At 45.4% G+C, this 21818-nt stretch overlaps 1 protein-coding gene across 1 annotated transcript in view; it reads left to right on the top strand.

Annotated features, from left to right (window-relative positions):
- Positions 1-21818, top strand: part of LOC123774536 (insulin receptor-related protein) — an 879124-nt gene that overhangs the window by 763189 nt on the left and 94117 nt on the right. The window contains exons 23-24 of the mRNA XM_069303789.1: positions 3803-3974; positions 4134-4270. Coding sequence (XP_069159890.1) covers positions 3803-3974; positions 4134-4270 — 309 coding nt within the window. The remainder of the gene's footprint in view (positions 1-3802; positions 3975-4133; positions 4271-21818) is intronic.

The raw sequence follows: 21818 nt of genomic DNA, 5'->3' as shown, positions 1-21818 counted from the left end.
GAGCTAGATGGTGTTGAGATTGCGAAGTCGGATTGCGAAAGGGATCTGGGAGTTATGATTAGTAAGAATTTAAAACCGAAAAATCAGTGCATAAATGTTCGTAATAAGGCAAATAGGACACTGGGATTTATTAATTGAAGCATTAGTAATAAGACACCTGGTGTTGTTCTTCAGCTATATCTTGCTCTGGTTATGGGCCCCCATTTAGATTATGCAGTTCAGTTTTATTCGCCGTACTATAGAATAGATATAAATTCACTTGATCGTGTCCAGCGTAGGATGACAAAGTTAATTCCCAAAATTAGAAACCTCTCATATGAAGAAAGATTAACAAAGCTTAAATTACATTCCCTAGAAAGGCGAAGAATTAGGGGTGAAATGATAGAGGTGTACAAGTGGATAAATGGATATAACAAAGGGGGATATTTATTGGGGTATTCAGGCGATGAGTCACAATAACGTGGATAAAGTATCGACTTGAGAATGGTCCAGGACGGACCGAAACGTCGTCGTCCCTTCACATTCTAGTGTGTGGTCTAGTCATCATTGGGGTATTAAAAGCATCAAAACAAGACAGAACACGAAACAATGGGTATAAATAGGATAAGTTTAGATTTAGAAAAGAGCTTGGTAAATACTGGTTCGGTAATAGGGCTGTTAATTTGTGGGACGAATTACCGCGTAACATAAGAGAAGTAGGATCCCTTGATTGTTTCAAACGTAAGTTAGACATATATATGAATGAGATTGGATGGATATAAATAGAAGTTGCCTTTTTGGGCTAATTGGCCTTCTGCAGTTACTTGTCCCCTAACTCCCCTTGCCACTTCGGGGGGTATAGGGTGTTTATGTAGCTTCAGGGCACCAATCCCCCCAGCCACAGGGCATGGCGAGAAGGCACCCCTAAGCATACCTAATACCCTAACAAACACAAACTAAAATACACATAAATGGCAGATCTCATCACAACCCACAAGGGTTAAGATGATACTAATAACACATAATAATAACCTGAAAAACAAACACATAATTAATGGAAAATTCTTTTGTATTTGTTTTTTTCTTATATGGGACACAGCACACACAGGTAGGGGTGCACAGTATATCATTACAAAAGAACAAACGCTGAAGGACAAAACAGCAAGCTGCCTAAGCGGCAGGTTTGATGACTTGACGTCGGCATACATGGAAAATTATTCACAGTGGAAGCTCCTAACAAGGCCCCGGAGCGGGAGGGATAACATGTATGCGCATGGGGGTCCCTCCGGCCGCCGTCTTACCCACTCGTGGGCTCCGGCCAGGTCATCCACCCTCTTGTGAGACACCATTTGGAGAAGTGGTACTCCAGATGACGACTCTGCTTAGATAGTTGGCTACCAGCTCTCCTGGCTGCGGTTCACCTAAGCGAGACTATATTGACCCTTATGCACCCTGTGCACGGTGATCCTGGGACTAAGGTGGTCTGCCCCGTGATGTGGCCTTGGACCATATTCTGTAGATGGAATATGTCCAGGTCAGGGCTTTCACAGAGCAAATCTGAAGGTCGCTCTTGGTGAGTCTCATATCCAGTAGACCACGCGTACTCTCCTTGCACCATCCTCTCCTCCAATTATGGGTTATTGAAGAGGCGGATGCTGTGTGCTTCCCGGTATATTCCCTGATCTTTTGAAGGATCTCTGGGGTGCCGTACTTGTCGCACTTGCTCTGATGTGGACGGGAGAGTGGGAAGTTATCAGCAGAGACCTGGGTGTCTAATATAAAGGCCTCATCACCTTTGCAAGCTACGATGTCAGGCCTTACACCACCCGGGGGGGGGGGCCGGAGGCAAGCTCCACTGGCTTCGGAGAGGCGTACATGAGCCCCTCGCCGCGACGGGGCGAACCCCTTCATGGGGAGTTCATAACCCCAGTAAACAGTTTCCAGTCACCGTGGCGTAGTGGTAAGACACTCGCCTGGCGTTCCACGAGCGCTTTATCCTAGGTTCGTACCCTGACTGGAGGGAATTTACTGGGAGTCAATCCTAAACTGTAGCCTCTGTTTACCCAACAGTAAAATGAGTACCTGGTTGTTAAACGATTTGGCGGGTCATATTCCGAGAAATATTAGGATTAAGGACCTGCCCGAAACGCTATGCGTGCTGGTGGCTGTACAAGATTGTAAGAACTCTTGTATATATAAATAAATAAATAAATTATAAACAAATGAATAAACTCGGAGATTTAAACAAAAAATACTTTTCTTCTGTTGGATTCAAAGAAACTCTAAGATACTTTGTGGAGAAGTGGAAAATATCGTAACATTTTCATATAAGTGTTAGCGAGTAATGATGCAACTTGCTTCAATATTCTCATAATTAATGACTCGTTCAAAATAATGACAAAAATATTGATATTAGGCCTAAAATAAATTATTTACATGGAAGGTCTTGATAATAAAGAGATGTATGAAAAGAACACTTTTCTCATAAGTTTCTGTAGTGAAAAACGTCAGCAGAGGTGGCCACGTGTACACACCTGGCAGCAGAGGCGGCCACGTGTACACACCTGGCAGCAGAGGTGGCCACGTGCACACACCTGGCAGCAGAGGCGGCCACGTGCACACACCTGGCAGCAGAGGTGGCCACGTGTACACACCTGGCAGCAGAGGCGGCCACGTGTACACACCTGGCAGCAGAGGCGGCCACGTGCACACACCTGGCAGCAGAGGCGGCCACGTGTACACACCTGGCAGCAGAGGCGGCCACGTTTACACAACTGGCTCCAATGGTCTCCCGAATCATTTAGTCAGATATGGCTGACAACATTTTTATAATCACTAACTAATTTATTATATACTAACAATTTAGTTTCAGCGAAATTAATTAAATTTAATCAACCGTTTAATTACAATGCGGTTAACTGAATATATAAATCCCCAGATTTATGTGAAGGTATTTACTGGAGATATTAAATCATACATACAGTCCACTTTAAATTATTAATAAGTAATAAATTATATTTCAGAACAACCCGTTTTAAATTAATCGAAAAATTAAATATATATTAATAATTTGAAGATTTCCCCCAAAACGGAACAATTCCCGTTGTTGTGTTCTGACCAATTACAATAGTTTCAAAATGTTGTTTATATCATATTTGTTTATACCTCTACTGCACAACCAAGCTCCAGCGACTGCTGAGTGCGGCATTGTCGGTCAGTAAACCAAAAAAAAGCCGAGTAATCAGATTTATGTCTGCACAGAGTAACTGTTATGTCTGCACACAGTAACTGTTATGTCTGCACAGAGTAACTGTTATGTCTGCACACAGTAACTGTTATGTCTGCACACAGTAACTGTTATGTCTGCACAGAGTAACTGTTATGTCTGCACACAGTAACTGTTATGTCTGCACACAGTAACTGTTAAATAATAGGCTTGAGAGTTTAGTGTAAGTGCCATCTCCTGCCCCCCACTCTTCACTCTCCTGCCCCACACTCTTCACTCTCCTGCCCCACACTCTTCACTCTCCTGCCCCACACTCTTCACTCTCCTGCCCCCACACTCTTCACTCTCCTGCCCCACACTCTTCACTCTCCTGCCCCCACACTCTTCACTCTCCTGCCCCACACTCTTCACTCTCCTGCCCCACACTCTTCACTCTCCTGCCCCACACTCTTCACTCTCCTACCCCCACACTCTTCACTCTCCTGCCCCACACCTCACACAGTTTCCCCACGCCCCATACTTGTCACACCTCACACACTACTTTGCCTTCACTCTCCCACACACTAACTCGCCCGAGTGGTGATGCTGTTGCTGCAGAAGATGATGGAGATGGCGGTGGAGGCTGCGGACGGGATGGCGTACTTAGCGGCGTGCAAGCTTGTGCACCGGGACCTGGCGGCGCGCAACTGCATGCTCAACAAAGACCTTACCCTCAAGATTGGCGACTTTGGTCTCTCCCGTAATCTTCAGTCTGACTACTACAGGAAAGGTACGAGTCTCTCTCTATATTGTTGATGCCTTTAATTTGTTCTTATTTTTGTAGGAATTGACAAATTTTTATTCGTCATAATGTTTGATAAAGCATATAGCTGTGTCCCAGTCTGGCCTGTGTGAGTGTACTAAGGTTGGGTGTGGTACCATGGAACAGAGGGTCAGGGAGTACTGCCGGTGAAGTGGATGGCGCCGGAGAGTCTTCAGTTCAGTGTGTACAGCACCCACAGTGATGTGTGGAGCTACGGAGTCCTGCTGTGGGAGATGGCCACCAGGGGCGTCACACCCTACAAGGTACGCGGCTCTTTCCTTCCTTAATAATAATATTTTATATATCATTCGCTTTTATTTAGAATTTGTTACTAGTTGATTTAGGGTTGGGGCGGTAAGTGAGGCGAATTGGATATTCCGCCTCGGTTTTGACGATACTCTAACGGATGTGTCGGTGAGATCATTAAAATCAATGCAAACCAGCATGTTACCTGTGATGAAGCGGCTAACACAGCAGAACTTGTCCATGTTACCTGTGATGAAGCGGCTAACACAGCAGAACTTGTCCATGTTACCTGTGATGAAGCGGCTAACACAGCAGAACTTGTCCATGTTACCTGTGATGAAGCGGCTAACACAGCAGAACTTGTCCATGTTACCTGTGATGAAGCGGCTAACACAGCAGAACTTGTCCATGTTACCTGTGATGAAGCAGCTAACACAGCAGAACTTGTCCTTCCTATTATACTCTTCTACACAGATCTCTTTTCAACAGCTCATTAAACGGAGGAAAGAGTCCTGAAGGATATCGCTGACACAAACGTGGCCATTACCGACCAATAACCTGAAAATACAGTTGACAGTTTACTATAGGAGTAAGAGGACTGCCAAATGGTCCAGGAAGGCCTCTCTCGACAACAAGCCAAACTCGAAAAAATAAAGAGAAATGTCTTCAAAGCTTTTACATGATCACTTGGGAACTGTTAGCCCCAACGATACTATTTATTGGTAAGACAAGAACATCTCTTTCAGAGCGCCTAGCAAGGCACAAACAACCAAGCACAAAACATCAGAAAACGTAATTTCTACATATAGCCAGAGATATCCTGAACAACAACACTACCGGCATAACCAACAGACACAATGAAAATAAAGGATTAGTGTGAGAATTTCAATTTGATAATTACTAATTTAACTAGTTCGCTAGTGATGCTCAGTCAGAGAGGACTGCACAAGCCAACACATTAAGTGTCAGATGTGAGATTATACCTTAAAACTGAAAATAAAAGGCGAGAGCAGCCACCGGAGTTCAGTTCTCTGGATTCCTATCCACTAGGTCGTTTAGCTCCTTAATTGTTTAGGGCAATGTTAAGGGTAACTATTGGGTTCTCACACCAAATTAGTGTTGGTGTGTGTGTGGCTATGAATCAGGTTCGAGTCCAGAAGTAGGCCTTCATTAAATGCAGTAAATAGTCTAGTTTGTTGCAGCATTAAGTTAGAGCAATAGTATTGGAAGATGTTGACAAAAAGACACTTTTCTTTCGGCAACAAATAACATTTATTAACAAACTTAAATCTAATACAAAGCACAGCAAATTTAACATTACGTTAATTATCCTAAGTGGAAATATGACAGCTGATCAAAGCCAGTATAGTAGAGCTCCTGCTCGTACCGCTCTCGGCTGATCAACTTGATACAAGACTGAACATCTGGTGCTCAAGTGGACTTAAGATGCAATTGAAAATTAATTGAAGTCAAAACAATTAAATAACAAAACAATGCAACACCACGAGACTGGTCGCAGACAGTCCCCTGTAAACAAACTCAATTACGTTAACATACGTCTCTACCCACGGCATTGAAAACAATATAACAACTACATTACAGTTCTATCACACAGACAAGAACCATTGATTTCCAATCCATTTAATCAAAACAAACACGTTTATTAATTATGTTAATTAATTACATTATTTACTGTCATCAAGACAGTCAACAAAGGTAATTTATGTTAATTACAATCTGTCACTACAGACAGATTAATCAATTAAACAATAATTCTCAACAGTAATTACTCTGGCACAAAAGGCAATTAAACAATCATTGAGTAATTACATTAATTACTGTAACACGGACAGTTAATTAATCAATACGAATTACGTTAACTCAACACTATCACTTAAGATAGCTTGTCAACAAAAATTTGTCACTTCATCTAATTATGTTAATTACACTGCCTCAACGGACAGCTATTCACAACAAGGAAAACGTTTCACTGATTCTTCAATTTATAATATTGGATTACACAATTGCTAGTCACGCAGGCAAATCAAACGCAAAGGTAACAATGTACCCTTCACTCACAGTGCTTGCTTTATACCACAGCACAAAAAATCACAACACAAAATATAATTAATGAGCACGATTAATCAATAAACACACTCTCAGGTTATCACTCAGACTAACCCTTACCTCGCCGGGCTCACTTTTTTTCTTATTTATATATTTACATGTAAAGCAAGCGCATAAGTACAATAAAACTGACAGAAAAACAAAACGAAACAAACAACGCACAAAATCACCGGCCTGAGGGGCCTATAGCAAGACATAACACGTAGGACAATCAAACTGTCGGACACACAATACACAGCAACATGACATAAGGGCACATAACAAAGAAAGGACATATACAAGCACAAAATAACCAAAACATGAACAGGCACTGACAGCCAAGCAGTCCGAAGGGCACTCAACAAATGATAAACAAGCACATAAAGAGTACAATACATCACTCACACACCAGAACAGTTCCATGCAGGAGCCAGGAAGAAACACCCACACCACACACACAGACACACAGGGACCCCCCCTCCCCCCGTGCACGCAGGCACCAGGAAGCAAACCACACACACCCACACAAGAGCAAAGACCAAGCAGAACAAAGACAAACAAGCCAACAATTCACAACACAAACACACACCAATTACACCGATCATTCATACTTATCCGGGTACTCGTCAGGCAACTCCACGGAACACCCATTCAATAATGTCAAACTTCAATGGGTGATCCTGATCATATGCCTCCCCGAAGACCAAGATGAGCGGTAAACGGGGCGGCCCAGGGGGCGAGGCCTGGGCACCGTAGCACAGCACACACCAAGCCCTGCCTCGAGCGCCTCACCAGGCCCACCGCCAACCACAGGATGGCACACCAGCTGGGCTCCTCCACGGCTGGCATCCTTCCTCAGCACCACCACTATGCCATGGCCAACACCCACATCATCGACATCAAGAGGAACAACCACACCCCCACTGCGGAGAACTCCCTGTTGGAGAGAAAGCAGACGGTAAATCAGAGACAAGGGCATCCTCAGCTGGAGGCACATGGACCTCCGCCACCACCCTCGCATGAGAAAGCGACGCATCCGGAACCTCCCGTCGACATTGGAAGACGCACAGTCGCTGAAGTCCCCCACATTGGCCAATGCTGAAGAACGGCGAGAACACTTGGGCATCGGCTGCACACCATCTGAACCAGAGGCAGAGTCAGAAACACGGGACAACATGGGCCGGGCACACAAACGCAAGGCACAGGACGGCAGCAGCCTCTACTACAGGGGGAAACCAGGCCCAACACAGCAGGAGACCTCGCATCCTCCCCCTCCTCTAGCACGGCTGAGACACACGACGAAGAAAATGCGACAGGTGCAGCAGCAGGAGAGGATTAAGATGGCGACGCCGGGCACAGAAGAAGCACGGGCGCACCAGGGACATCAACAGGAGCAGGACGATCAACCAATGGCAGCACAACCTCCGGGGAAGAGGTGACAACAGCAGCAGGCCCGACGGGTGACCGAAGGGAGGGGGGCCTCAGCACCTAACGGAACCGCCACACCTTCACCCACCGAATCCCCATCCCCAGGGAGTGATGGGAAATCTTCCTCATGGAACAGATTCACTGGAGCCATGGCAGCTGCAGAGCACCCAGCAGCCTGATACCCCAACTCGTCACACCGGAAACATGTGTGCGGCTGACGGGTATAGTACACCCGAACATAGTACCCCAGGAGCCAGATGGATGAAGGAATGTCCGCCCTCAGGCGCATCCCCCAGGGTGCGAATGTTCGTCTTCAAACCCTCGAACTTATCCAAGGAAAGGGAGTGCAGCCGGACACTCACAACAGCATAAAACTGCCTGAAGTAACGCCGCAGCAGGGCCTCAGGAAACTCCAAGGGCGCGCCATGGACACTCACATAGGTTAGGGCTCCACTACGATCTGAGATCGTCAAAGTATCGGTAGTGTCCGGCAGGGGAAAAGACCACCCCTCATGGCAGCAGAGAAACTCACGGTATGCACCCTCTTCCATAAACTTGATAATGGCTCTGTGCGCAGAGACCAGTTCCACCCTATAGAGGTCAGCCACAGGGACACGCAACATGTCACACATCACAAGCTTCACTTCAGGGTACCCAGCCTGTCCAGAAAACTCCAGACCCACAGAGAGGGTCCGCACCACAGGGGGTAGATGGCCCCCCATCACGGAAGCCACGTCAACACCCAACTACCACCTCGCTGCGTCAGGCAACAACTGGCAGCCCCAGCCGAACGTCTGCCTTGTCAGGCTCACTGGTGTTCTTCTGAAACGATAACAAAGCATATACATGGGAATCTAAAGACAGTGATTGGTGTAATATTGGTCCGTACCACAACACCACACATCCTAAATTAAATGTGTAAATATGTGTAATCATACACAACCAGAGACGAATTTACAGTAATGACTCAGACGTACTTTAATTGTCACGTTAACATGCGTTTCCTCAACTACGCCTCTCTCACCCGTGTCAGGTGATAATGAGGCAACGTTCGGTCGTTAGGTTGATGCAGATCAACACTAGGAATTTAATGCACAAAACACAAATACAGAGATAAATTTAGAGTACTCACCATAGTATAGTACATAGAGGCCATAGACTGGCCTTCTTTCACTCGATCAAACTCAGCAATTTTCGAATGTGGGGTCATGCGTGACCACATGGTGCAGCGATGGAGGTGCCCACATGGAGTGTGTGGGATGAAGATAAGGAGGGTCTAGCTCACATGGGCGAGTTTGGCGCGCTTAGCGTGAGACGAGCGGCAGGCATGGGGGTGACACAGTGCGGTGTACATGCGGAAACACTTTGGGTGAGGCACACGTTGTTGGAGGCACACAGGGTGGTGACTACATGTTAACTAACGTAGTTAACTAACTAGTTAACTAGTTAGTTAACTAACTAGTTAACTAACGTAGCAATAGGCTGAAGGATTGCTATGGATGATGTGGATAATCACGATCTTAACACTGCAGAGTTGCTCTCTGCAGAGATCACGTATTGGTACAATCTCTCTCTATCTCTCCTTTCACTCGTAATGTCGTTAATTCCTATCGTCACAAACCAGTATTCTGATGGCGGACCTGCGGTGATGGAATGGGGATAGCGAGTAGAACTTGGTGTCACATTTAGCTGGTTTAGCTGGTGTTGTCATCGTTGTGGCTGCGACTCTGGGATGACACGTGTGACAGGTATCTCACCACCGACAGAATGACAGAGAATTCTCTGGGCAACCTAGATGCTGCGGCCCCACGCTTTCTCCTCTGTTCTTTGAAGGAACCAATCAGCGAGTAAGCCGAGGCTGCCGCCACGAATCACAAATCTTCCTTGGGTCACGTGGTACCTCCTGGCGTCACAAGGAGAGGCCTCTTGTTTACACAGGTGGCGAGGGTCATTCGTCCACCAGACCACAACTCTCTTGACTGCCACCTCACTCTATAAGTTGGTTTTTCATCCTTAGAGTTTCTGCAGTAATAGATAGTTGCAATGAGTGTAATCCTTTTTATCAAATATGCTACGTCGGTCAACGTAGTTGTTCCAGACAGCTGGTGTCATACCCTCTCCATAGATACCCAACAACGTACACTGTTCCACACAACGTGCCCCCTGTTCCTGCTATGGAGGTCTCTTTTGCCCCCGCTTCCCTCTCGGTTGCTGCTTTTGCTGAGGTGCACTCCCTGGTTTCTGCCCCTCCTGCTGCTGTCCTTGACCTCGGTTATATCCCCCTCGTCCTTCTCCGGACCCTACTCGTCCGCCCCTCGTCGGTCCTCCGGCTCCCTTCCCTCGATCCTTCTTTACTCAGTTTACCCATGCCCCCTAACCCTGACTTCTCTGACCCTGACCCTGATCTTGCGCTTCTTTAACGTGCTGTGTTCCCTTTTCACCTTTGTTTCTCCGTTATTCTCTGTTGCTAGTCGCTTCCATGACTATTCCTTTCTCCCCCCCCCCCAGCTGTTGCTGGGGCTCCTAACTCTTCTGCTCTCTTGATTCGCTTAGATGTTCCCTTTGTCTCCTTACTTTTTCCTTCTCCTCTCCATTGTTCTGCTGCTTGTATCTTTGTGAGGAAATGGTACACGGTCTGTTCCATTTATCTCTGCACGAGTGTCCCACTTTCTCTTCCCGATCTTAAACACCTACTGGACTCCTTGCCGGAGCCTGTGCTCCTGCTAGGTTATTTCAATTGTCGTCATTCCCTTTGGGGTGATGTTCTGACGAACACCCGAGGTCGCCTTCTTGAGCCATTCATCCTTTCTTCTTCCCTGTCTCTTCTGAATTCTGGTGAGCCCACGCATTTGGACTCTCACACTCGCACCCTTTCCTGTCTTGATCTTTCTCTTTATTCATTGTTTTTTTACTTAGATTTCACGTGGCAGGTTCTTGATGACCTCCATGGCAGTGATCATTTCCCCATCCTTGTTACCTTTTTCTCTTTTCACCCTCCCCTCTCCTTCCCAAGGTGGCAGTTTACTAAGGCAGACTGGAACCTATTTACCCTCAGTGCTGCTCTCTCTCACCTCTCCCTTCTGCCTCTCCCTCACTCTCTCCTCCTTTTCATGACACCGTCTTCGACGCTGTCCTCCGCTCTATTTCTCTCGTGGACCACGGAAGTGCGTTCCCTGGTGGACTGCAGACTGTGCTCGGGCTGTCCACTGGAAGCGTGCAGCCTGGAAGAGACACCGCTGCCGGCAAACAGCCGAGTCTTTTCTTTTGTTTCGGAAGGCGAGTGCGGTGGCCTGTAGGGCCATACGGCTAAATGTGAATGTTGGGTGTCTTATGTCTCCACCATTACGTCTGAAACTCCTCTGCCGCAGATCTGGAAGCTTATCTGCAAGATAGCGGGTAAGTTCGTTCCCAATTTCTCGCCGATCCTTCATCTCCATGGTACTCTTGTGGCGGACCCGTTGCAGGTTGCTACCGAACTGGGTTCCCACTTTTCTGCTGTTAGCAATGGTTCTCATCTTCCCCAATCTTTCTTTCTTCGTAAACCTGTCCTTAAATCTCGTCCTTTAGATTTCTTCACTCATCTTCGACTTCCCTATAACGATCCCTTCTCTCTCTCTGAACTTCGGTCTGCCCTGGCCCTCTGGGGTTCTACGGCGGCGGGCTCCAATGGCATTCATTGTGAGATGCTTCGCCATCTCCCTCCGTGCACGTCTCAGTATTTACTGAGTCTGTATAATCGGATCTGAGAGCTGTCGTCAGTCCCTGAAGACTTTCTCGATGCCGTTGTCCTCCCTGTTCACAAACCCGGGTCTATGGGAACATCCCCTAAGGACTTTCACCCTAGTGTCCTCACGAGTTGTGTCTGCAAACTCTTTGAACGTATGGTTCACGTTCGTCTGATATGGTTCTTAGAACACCATCACCACATCTCCCCTTCTCAATTTGGTTTCTGCAAGTGCCGCAGCACAACAGATGTGCTGGTTAATTTTGAGGTCTATATTCGTAATGCTTTTGCTGCGAAGACCTCCGTTGTTGCCGTCCTTTTTGACCTGGAAAAGACTTACGACACCACTTAGCGATATGATATTCTATCCCAACTTCATTCTTTTGGCCTTCGTGGTCATCTGCCTCTCTTTTTCCAAAGCTTCCTCTCTCATCGTTCCTTTCGGCTGAGGTTTGGTACCGCTCTCTCTGCCTCTTTTCAGCAATACGAAGGTGTGCCCCAGGGTAGTGTTCTGAGCACAACTCTTTTTTCTAGTTGCCCTCAATGGCAACTTTTTTTTTTCTTTTTCCTCTCTTTTTCCTCTCTTCCTTCTGGCATCTTCTCCGCTCTCTATGTCGACGATCTTACTCTTTGCTGTCAGGGTAAAGATTCGCCTCTCCTTCAATGCCGGCTTCAACTTGCAATTGATGCTGTGTCGTCTTGGGCCACCGATCATGGCTTCAGGTTCTCTACGTCTTAAGACTTGTCCTATGACTTTTACTTGGAAGCGTGTCCTTCTGCATCCTTCTTTGTCGCTTTATAGTCACCCCCTTGTGTACAAGGATTCCGAGTAAGCTTTTGGGGTTAATCTTTGACGCTCGTTTGTCTTGATCGCCCCATATTTCTTACCTAAGAGTTGAATGCTCTAAAGCCCTTCCCCTCCTTCAGCTATTGTCCCATACTTCTTGGGGAGCAGGTAGGTGCACTCTCCTCGCTTTATATTCCTCTCTCGTCCTGTCTAAACTCGATCTTGTGTGATCCTTGCAACATCCTTCCTCTCGCTTCTGTCGTGCTATAGCTTTTGCCCCTCATGTGGTTCCTGTTCCTCTTCACCACCTCCCTCTTTCTATCCGGTTATCTCGCTTACAGGATTCTCTTTCAGTTCGCATTTCTAATATTTTCCCTGGTGTTGTTTCTTCTTTGCCCTCATGGAGAGTCTCCCTTCCGCAGTTTTTGTATGTCCTTAACCCACATCACTAGAGCTTTTACTCCTCCTATGGTTCTAAAACGCCTTTTCCTTGAGCACTTTTCTTCTCACTCCCGCTCCGTTTCCATCTTCACCGATGGGTCTAAGTCTGCGGACGGTGTAGGCTACTCTGTTGTTTTTCCTGATTGCACTTATATGTGTCGCTTACCTCCGAAGACTAGCATCTTCACAGCGGAACTTTATGCTATTCTCTATGCTCTTCGTCTCCGGCTTTCTCGTTGTCAATCTTCCTTTGTAGTTGTTGTTGACTCTCATAGTGCCCTCATGGCTCTCGGGTCCTTTAATCCGGTTCATTCAGTAGTTGTCGAGATCCAGCATTGGATGTTTCTTATTCACAGTAAATTTAAGTCAGTTGAGTTTTGCTGGGTTCCCAGCCATATTGGTGTATCTTTAAATGGGCGTGCGGATGCTGTTGCCAGGGAAGCTGTCTGCTCTTATCCCATCTCTTGTAAAGGTATTCCTTATTCTGACTTTTACCCAGTTAATCATTCCTCCATCCTTACCCGTTGGCAGGCTTGGTGGTCTTCTGTTGCTGGTAACAAACTGCGTACTTTTAAGAGTTGTGTGTCCTCGTGGCCGTCCTCCTACCACCGTAACCGGCGGTGGGAAACGGCTCTGGCGAGGTTGCATATTGGCCATACTCGCTTAACTCATGGTCACTTAATGGAGCGCCGCCCTGCTCCTTATTGTCCAAATTGCATTGTCCCTCTTACGGTCGTGCATATCCTTGTTGAATGTCCTGACTTCTGGGATGAGCATGTGTCTTGTTTTCCGACCGTCCCCTGCAGTCGCTTGTCCCTCGATAGAATTCTTGGTGACTCGGATACTTTTGATATCGTACGCCTTATGCGTTTCTGTTCTCGTATTGGCGTCCTTGGTGATATTTAGCGCCCTATGATTATACAACACATTTGATGGTGCTATATAGCCTTCCAGGTTTGGTGCCTTCTTTGGATAATTACTTACTTTTTGGCATATACATTAACATATCTCTACACGGTAACTGCTATCAAAATATAATAGTGTATGTATGTATATATGTATTTTATATAGTGTACCCGGCGGTGCCCATCTTCCCTTACACATCCCTCTCGATGTCTCTTCACGCACCCTCCCCCTCTCCTCCACACCCTCCTCATCTCCCCCCACACACATAGCCTTCCCATCCCTCCCATACACCCCTCATCTCCCAACCCGTTCTCGCACTTGCTTATAGTCAATATCTTGCTTATGAATAAGTGCATATGTAACATACTAACTTATTGTAAATATTTGAGTTTACCTTGAAAAGCTGAATAGAAAACCCCAACCTAACCTAACCTTCTTAGTATGTTAAGATATTATAATTAGTACTGAACTTATACCTATATAGATATTATAGTTTTATAAAAAATAATAAAACAAAACTAAAATATTTAAATAAATTGTAAAGTAACTCAGGATATTATCAAATTTTGTATAAAATCTCTATTGTTTAATAAAACTGAGAGAAAAAGTTAGTGCCCTGAAATAAAATATAGTTTGGAATATGTCACATATGTACTTATTTATAAGCGAAATAGTGACTATAAGCAATAAGTCATATATGTGCTGTCTTGTGCGAGAGCAGGTTGCATCTCCCCCACACTCATTGTACCCATCTGCCCTCACACACCCTTCCTATCTCCTCCACCCCCTTCTCTCCCACTCACCCTCCCCATCTCCCCGACACACACCTTCTCCATCTTCTCCGATGCACGCCTTCCCCATCTCCCCCAAAACACACACTCCCTATCTCCCCAACACCCCCCTCATCTCCCCCACACCCTCTTCATCTCCGAGTACCCCCTGCTGCCTTCCCATCCCCTGGTCTTCTTCCTGCCCCAAGCAGACCCAGGCAAGATCTAAGTTCTCCATCCCCCACCCTGCCCCCTCCAAACCCTTGTTAACTATACCACAGAAGGGCGAGCCCTCACCCCAAGCACTCCCTGGCCCCCCAACCTCGAGCACTCCCTGCCCCACCTCCCAAAGGAATTCTTCCTGTCCCAAGCAGGCCTGGGCAATTTCTAAGCCCTCCCCCCCTTCCCCCCACCTCCCCGCCCCTCCACCTCTCCCGGAACCCCTGGTACCTATTCCACAGATGGATGAGCCTACCCAAGTAGCAATGTCCATGGAACACTATACATTAATGGGAAGGGTGGGTGAAAATGGATATAGGAAAGTGAGCGTCAAGGTAATGTACTCAAACATCGATGGGATTACCAACAAATCAAGTGAACTGGCAGAAAGGATGCAGGAAGAAAACCCAGATGTAATAGCACTCACAGAAACAAAATTGTCAGGGGTCTAATGCGAGCAGGAGGGGGAAGAGGAGGAGGAGGAGGAGTGGCCCTGCTGATAAGGAAGGACTGAAGCTTTGAAGAGATGGAAATTCAGGGCTGCAACGGACTCAGAGGCTACATAACAGGAACTATGACAATGGGTGGACCTAAGATAATAGTGGCAGTAATTTACAACCCTCCCATAAATGACAGAAGACCCAGACAGGAGTTTGACAGAAACAACATGGCAACCAGTAATATAATAGAGAGAGCTTCAGTTGCCTGCAGGAATGGCTCCAGACTCTTAATCATGGCCGATTTGAGCAATGGAAAAATAGATTGGAAGAATGGGGAAACCCACATGGAGGTGAAGATACATGGAGAGTTCAACTCTTAGAAGTGACAGCAAGGAACTTTCTGAGCCAACATGTCAAGGGACCCACACGAATGAAAGGGAATGACGAACCAGCTAGACTCGACCTGATATTCACCTTGAATGAATCAGAAATAAGGGAAGTCAAATTTGAAGCCCCCATAGGAATGGGTGACCACAGTGTATTGACACTTGAGTATCTGGTAGAGGTAGGGATAACCTATCCAAATATGGGATTGAATGGGAAAAGACTAAATTACCGAAGAGGAAAATATGATGAGATGAGGAACTTCCTACTGGGAATACCATGGAAACAGAACTCAGATTAAAGACTGTAGTATGATGGATTATGTCACCCATAAGTGCTAGGAAGCTGCAGACAGGTTTATCCCAACCCAAAAGAGAAAAATGGAAAGCAACAGAAGAATCCATGGTTCAATCAGGAATGTACGGTAGCGAAACAATTGAGTAAAAGAACATGGAGACACTACAGGAATAACAGAATACCAGAGAGCAGGGAGAGATGCCAGAGGGCCAGAAATAAGTACGTCAGAGTGAGGAGAGAAGCAGAAAGCCAGTATGAAAATGACATCGCAAGTAAAGCTAAGACCAAACCAAAACTGCTTCACAGCCACATCAGGAGGAAAACAACAATGAAAGAACAAGTGATGAAACTGAGAAAAGGGGAGAACAGATACACAGAGAATGACAAGGAGGTGTGTGAAGAACTTAACAAGAGATTACAGGAGGTCTTCACAATAGAACAAGGAGAAGTCCCTGCAGTAAATGAGGAGGCAAACCAAGCAACTTTGGAGGAATTTGACCTCACCAATGATGAGGTCAAAAGGAATCTGTTGGAGCTGATTGTAACAAAGGCTGTTGGACCTAGCAGAGTCTCACCGTGGATACTAAAAGAAGGTGCCGAGGTACTAAGTGTGCCACTCTCTATGGTGTATAACAGGTCACTGGAAACAGGATACCTACCGGAAAGCTGGAAGATAGCTAATGTAGTCCCAATATACAAAACGGGTGACAGACAAGAGGCACTGAACTACAGGCCAGTTTTCCTAACTTGTATATCATGCAAGGTGATGGAGAAGATCGTGAGTAAAAGGCTCGTAGAGCATCTAGAGGGAAATAGCTTTGTAACACACTACCAGCATGGGTTCAGAGATGGTAAATCGTGCATCGCAGGTGTAATAAAATTCTATGACCAAGCAACACAAATTAAGCAAGAAAGAGAAGGGTTGGCAAACTGCATTTTCTTGGATTAATGGAAAGCAGGGAGAGATTCCAAACTATAAGCCTTTGACACAGTACCTCACAAAAACTGCTACAAAAGTTGGAGCAATAGGCAGGAGTAAAAGGTAAGGTGCTCCAGTGGATAAGGGAGTATCTAAGCAGCAGGAAACAGCAAGTAACTGTGAGAGGGGGAGACGTCAGAATGGCGAAATGTCACTAGCGAGGTTCCACAGGGATTTGCACTTGGACTCATCCTGATTCTAATATATGTAAACGGCCTTCCAGAGGGTATAGACTCATTCCTCTCAATGTTTGCTGATGATGCAAAAATTATGAGAAGCATCAAGACGGATGAAGATAGACAAAGACTACAGGACGACAAACTCGTGGATTGGTCTAGAAAATGGCTGCTAGAGTTCAACTCAGGAAAGTGTAAAGTAATGAAATTAGGCGAAGGGAGCAGAAGGCTGAACACAATGTACCATCTGGGAGGTGATATCCTGTAAGAGTCAAACAGAGAGAAAGATCTGGGGGGTTGATATCACACCAAACCTCTCCCCAAAGCCCCACATCAAAAGGATATCATCAGCGGCATATGCTAGACTGGCCAACATAAAAACTGTGTTTAGAAACTTATGTAAGGAATCATTTAGGACCCTGTATACTACTTATGTAAGAGCAATCTTGGAGTATGCACCTCCAGCCTGGAGTCCATACCTAGTTAAACACCAGACAAAGTTAGAGAAGATTCAGAGGTATGCCAACAGACTAGTCCCGGAACTGAGAGGTATGAGCTACGAAGAAAGGCTAAGGGAGCTGAACCTAACATCCCAGGAAAACAGAAGAGTAAGGGGAGACATGATAACCACCTACAAAATTCTCAGGGAATTGACAGGGTGGATAAAGACACACTCTTTAGCACGGGTGGAATACGAACAAGGGGACACAGGTGGAAACTTAGTACCCAGATGAGCCACAGAGACATTAGAAAGATTTTTTCAGTGTCGAAGTAGTTAACATATGGAATGCACTAGGAAGTGATGTGGTTAACTCCTTACACAGTTTCATATGTAAATTTTATAGAGTCAAGTAGGCTCAGGAATCTGTACAGCAGTTGATTGACAGTTGAGAGTCAGGACCAAAGAGCCAGAGCTCAATCCCTGCAAGCACAACCAGGTAAGTACAACTAGGTAAGTACATGCCCACCCCATCTCCCCCCCCATCTCCCCCCCATCTCCCCCCCCCCATCTCCCCCCCCCCCCCATCTCCCCCCCCCCCTTCTCCTCTCCCTCCTATTCTTTCTATACACCTATCTATTCATCCTTCTGACTATTTATCTATCAATCTATCCCATCCATCCATCCATTAGTCTATCCATCCATCCATTAATCTATCCATCCATCCATCCATCCATCCATCTATCAATCTATTGCTCCATTTATCTGTTCATCTATCCACCCATTGACCCATCTATTTTTTCATCAATCCATCCAACTGCCATCTATCCATCTATCCATTTATCAAACTATCAACCTATCAATCTATATATCCATGTGCCGATCCATCTATCCATTCATCTATACATATATCATTTATATATCCTCCTTTCGATGTATCTATCCATCTATCTTTCTATTTATCCATCAGTACATCCATCCATTTATCCATTCATCTATCCTTCTCTTCATTCATCTTTCTATCCATCTATCCATTCACCTATCCATCGATCGATCCATCTATTTATCCATCTACTCATTTATCTGCCCATCTATTTATCCATCTACTCATTTATCTGCCCATCTGTTTTCCCATCTATCATCCCTCTATCCATCCATCATTCTATCTATCCATCTATTCATCCATAAGTTTAACAATCTATTTATTAATCTATTCCATCCATCAATCTATCTATCCATTGTTGTATCTATCCATCCATCTATCCATCATTGTATCTACCCAACTATCCAATGATCTATCTATCTATATATCATCTATCAAGCCAACTATCCATCCATCAATCCATCTCTACTGTCTGTCACTGTCTCTCTGACTTTGTCTAGGTATCTGTCTGTCTCTGTTTGGAGTTTAGTGGTGTGATATATAAAAAACAAATAAAAGTTGTCCCCCTTTACTCTGAGAAACGTGCGTGGCTTCAGAAACTCTTGATGTTGTGGGAGTATAAGTAGAGGAATTGACGACTACGACCGTGCATGCCATTTTGGGATTGGCGTGCAAAGCCCATAGACTTCTTTCAGCTGTTTTTTTAAATAGTTGTTGAGTTAAATGAGAAGATACATGAAAATCCGTAGAGTTTAATAAGTAGTAGTGAGCTAACCCTGTACAGGTTACTTACCAGTACTCCCTGATTTCCATAATCTATCAGTACTCGCTGTTAATCCTCTACCACCACTAACTATCTACCAGTACCCTCAGAACACCCTGTTTAACTGGCAAACACCTAACCAACTCTATCTACCACTATCAACCAGCATCCCAACTACCTCTATCATCCCAACTACCACATCTACCAACTTCTCCTACCACTATTAACTAGCAACCCAAGTACAACCATCTACCAGCAACTCTCTTCTGGCCACCTGCCCATCAACATCCACTACTATCTACCACCATCCCTCAGCACCCCCTGTTTATTCACCATTCAACTACCACTAACAACCACCGATCCACTATTCATCTAACAGTACACGTTGTTAACTTCCACCTACTAGCTCCACCGGTGTTTCTGTATTCAACTAGTGATGTCAATCGTACATTACTGATCCAACTCTACACAACCTAATCTAAATAGACCTATTATATGTATGTCTAAATACTATGAGAGTTATAGGTTACTACCACAGTCATCCATCAATAACAGTATCATTAGCTAACCTCAATAGTCCTAATTTATGTATTGGAGAGAGTGTGGGATGCTAGGGAGGGAGGGAGAGGGAGAGTGGGAGTGGGAGAGGGAAAAGGGGAGAGGGGGTGAGAGGAAGAGAGATGGAGAGAGCTAAGTAAGATTGTATCTATTCCCATAATTGACCCCCGTATTATCTCATATGTGTAGGAGATTGCACTTTGTTTTGTAGAGAATAATAATCTTTTGAAAAAATGGTATTTCCAAGTATGTGTAGATAAAGGCTTTAGTTCACAATCAAGTACACAAACAGATGTAGCATAGGAGGGTCAATAAGAACATATTTACATGGTTATCAAAAATATTACACTCGCTCACCACCCCCTTCCCCCCATACCAGCAGCAGACAACCATCCCTTGTCTCGCCCCCCTGCCTCCCCAAACCACATGTTTCCTTGTCAGCATGCTCGTTTACTCATTCCGTCTAGTTTTCAAGCCTGTAAATGATCAGCAAAACTTAAGATAACCCAACTTAACTCATAATATCCAACTATCATTATAATCTTCATAGGTAAGAATAGATAATGTAATGTGCGGGTAGTAAGTTCCACTGTTTCTCAGAGATTAATCTTTTAAATTATCATCTCCAAGTATATGTACATAAAGTACAACGATTTTGCATACATAAAGTAGAGCGACGATCTCGTGTCATGCAGTTCGGCGTTCAATCCCCAACCGTCCAAATGGTTGGGCATGCTTTCCTTCCCTCCTGTCCCAACCCAAATCCTTATCCTGACCCCTTCCTAGTGCTATATAGTCGTATTGGCTTGTCACTTTCCTTCTGATAGTTCCCTTCTCTTCAAACAGATATAGCAAAGGAGAGACAACAAGAACATATTTACACTACTACTATCCCAACCCCCCTCTTTCCGGCTACTATCCCACCCACACCCCCACCACCACCCCGGTTACTACCTGGTCCATCCCCACAACCACCAACCTGGCTACTAGCCCACCACCACCACCACCCTGGCTACTAGCCCACCACCACCACCACCACCCCAGCTACTAGCCCACCACCACCACCACCACCCCAGCTACTAGCTAGCCCATCCCCACAACCACCACCCCAGCTACTAGCTAGCCCATCCCCACAACCACCACCCCAGCTACTAACTAGCCCATCCCCACAACCACCACCCCAGCTACTAGCTAGCCCATCCCCACAACCACCACCCCAGCTACTAGCTAGCCCATCCCCACAACCACCACCCTGGCTACTAGCCCACCACCACCACCACCCTGGCTACTAGCCCACCACCACCACCACCTCGGCTACTAGCCCACCACCACAACCACCACCCTGACTACAAGCCCACCACCACCCCAGCTACTAGCTAGCCCACACCCCACAACCATCACAATGGCTACTAGCCCACCACTGCCACCACCTCGACTACAAGCCCACCCCCACAACCACCACCCTGGCTACTAGCCCATCACCACCACCACCACCCTAGGCAACCTGCCTGTCAAAGCTTCTACCACCACTCCATCCATTCTATTTCAGCTAGCACTCAAAAAGTAGTTTAGTAGTTTATCCTTCATTCTTTAGCATATCTTATATTGTAACCTATTTTATGTGTTTAGATTCGGGTAAGCATCAAGTAGAAATAATTAATTGGTGTCCATTTCCTCTGCTATCAAACTTGCTCCAAGGCTGTGTGGGAATGTGATCATGTTATCACCCGGCTCCCCCCAACAATCTGCCTTTGTCAATGCCATGTGAGGATATTACCACCTAAGTCTCACTCTTAGTATTTTCTCGATCTTTTTACAAACGCAGAAATTAGCTTAGTTCTTTTCCAAACGTGTTTACATGTTCAAAAATCATTATTTCACTGGTATCCAGAGACTAGCTTTTCTCTAGTAATATTTCATTTTAATTTTCAACTCTACTAATTTTATCTTACCGATTTCACAATTCTGTTTATGTGCAAGAATTCTTCAAGATTACTGAATCAGATTGAAAACAAAAACACATCCACTTAGTGCCCATGTGTTCTCTTACAACCCTTTATGTTTTTTTGTTATATGTCAGTACATAACAAAGTTTCAATAGTGGTAAGAATCTGTATTTATATTTATTCCACAGACGACTTATTTAAGTATTGTTTCGTGTCATCTCACATGCAAAGATAACTGGCTCGTCATCCATACTCTAATCCTCACTGTTACTCACCAATTTTCTTAATCTCTAACACGAAATATTACAAACACAAATTT

This window comes from Procambarus clarkii, chromosome 51, assembly GCF_040958095.1.
Source record: "Procambarus clarkii isolate CNS0578487 chromosome 51, FALCON_Pclarkii_2.0, whole genome shotgun sequence".
NCBI classification, from domain to species: domain Eukaryota; kingdom Metazoa; phylum Arthropoda; class Malacostraca; order Decapoda; family Cambaridae; genus Procambarus; species Procambarus clarkii.
This window is presented reverse-complemented; position numbering and strand designations above follow the sequence as displayed.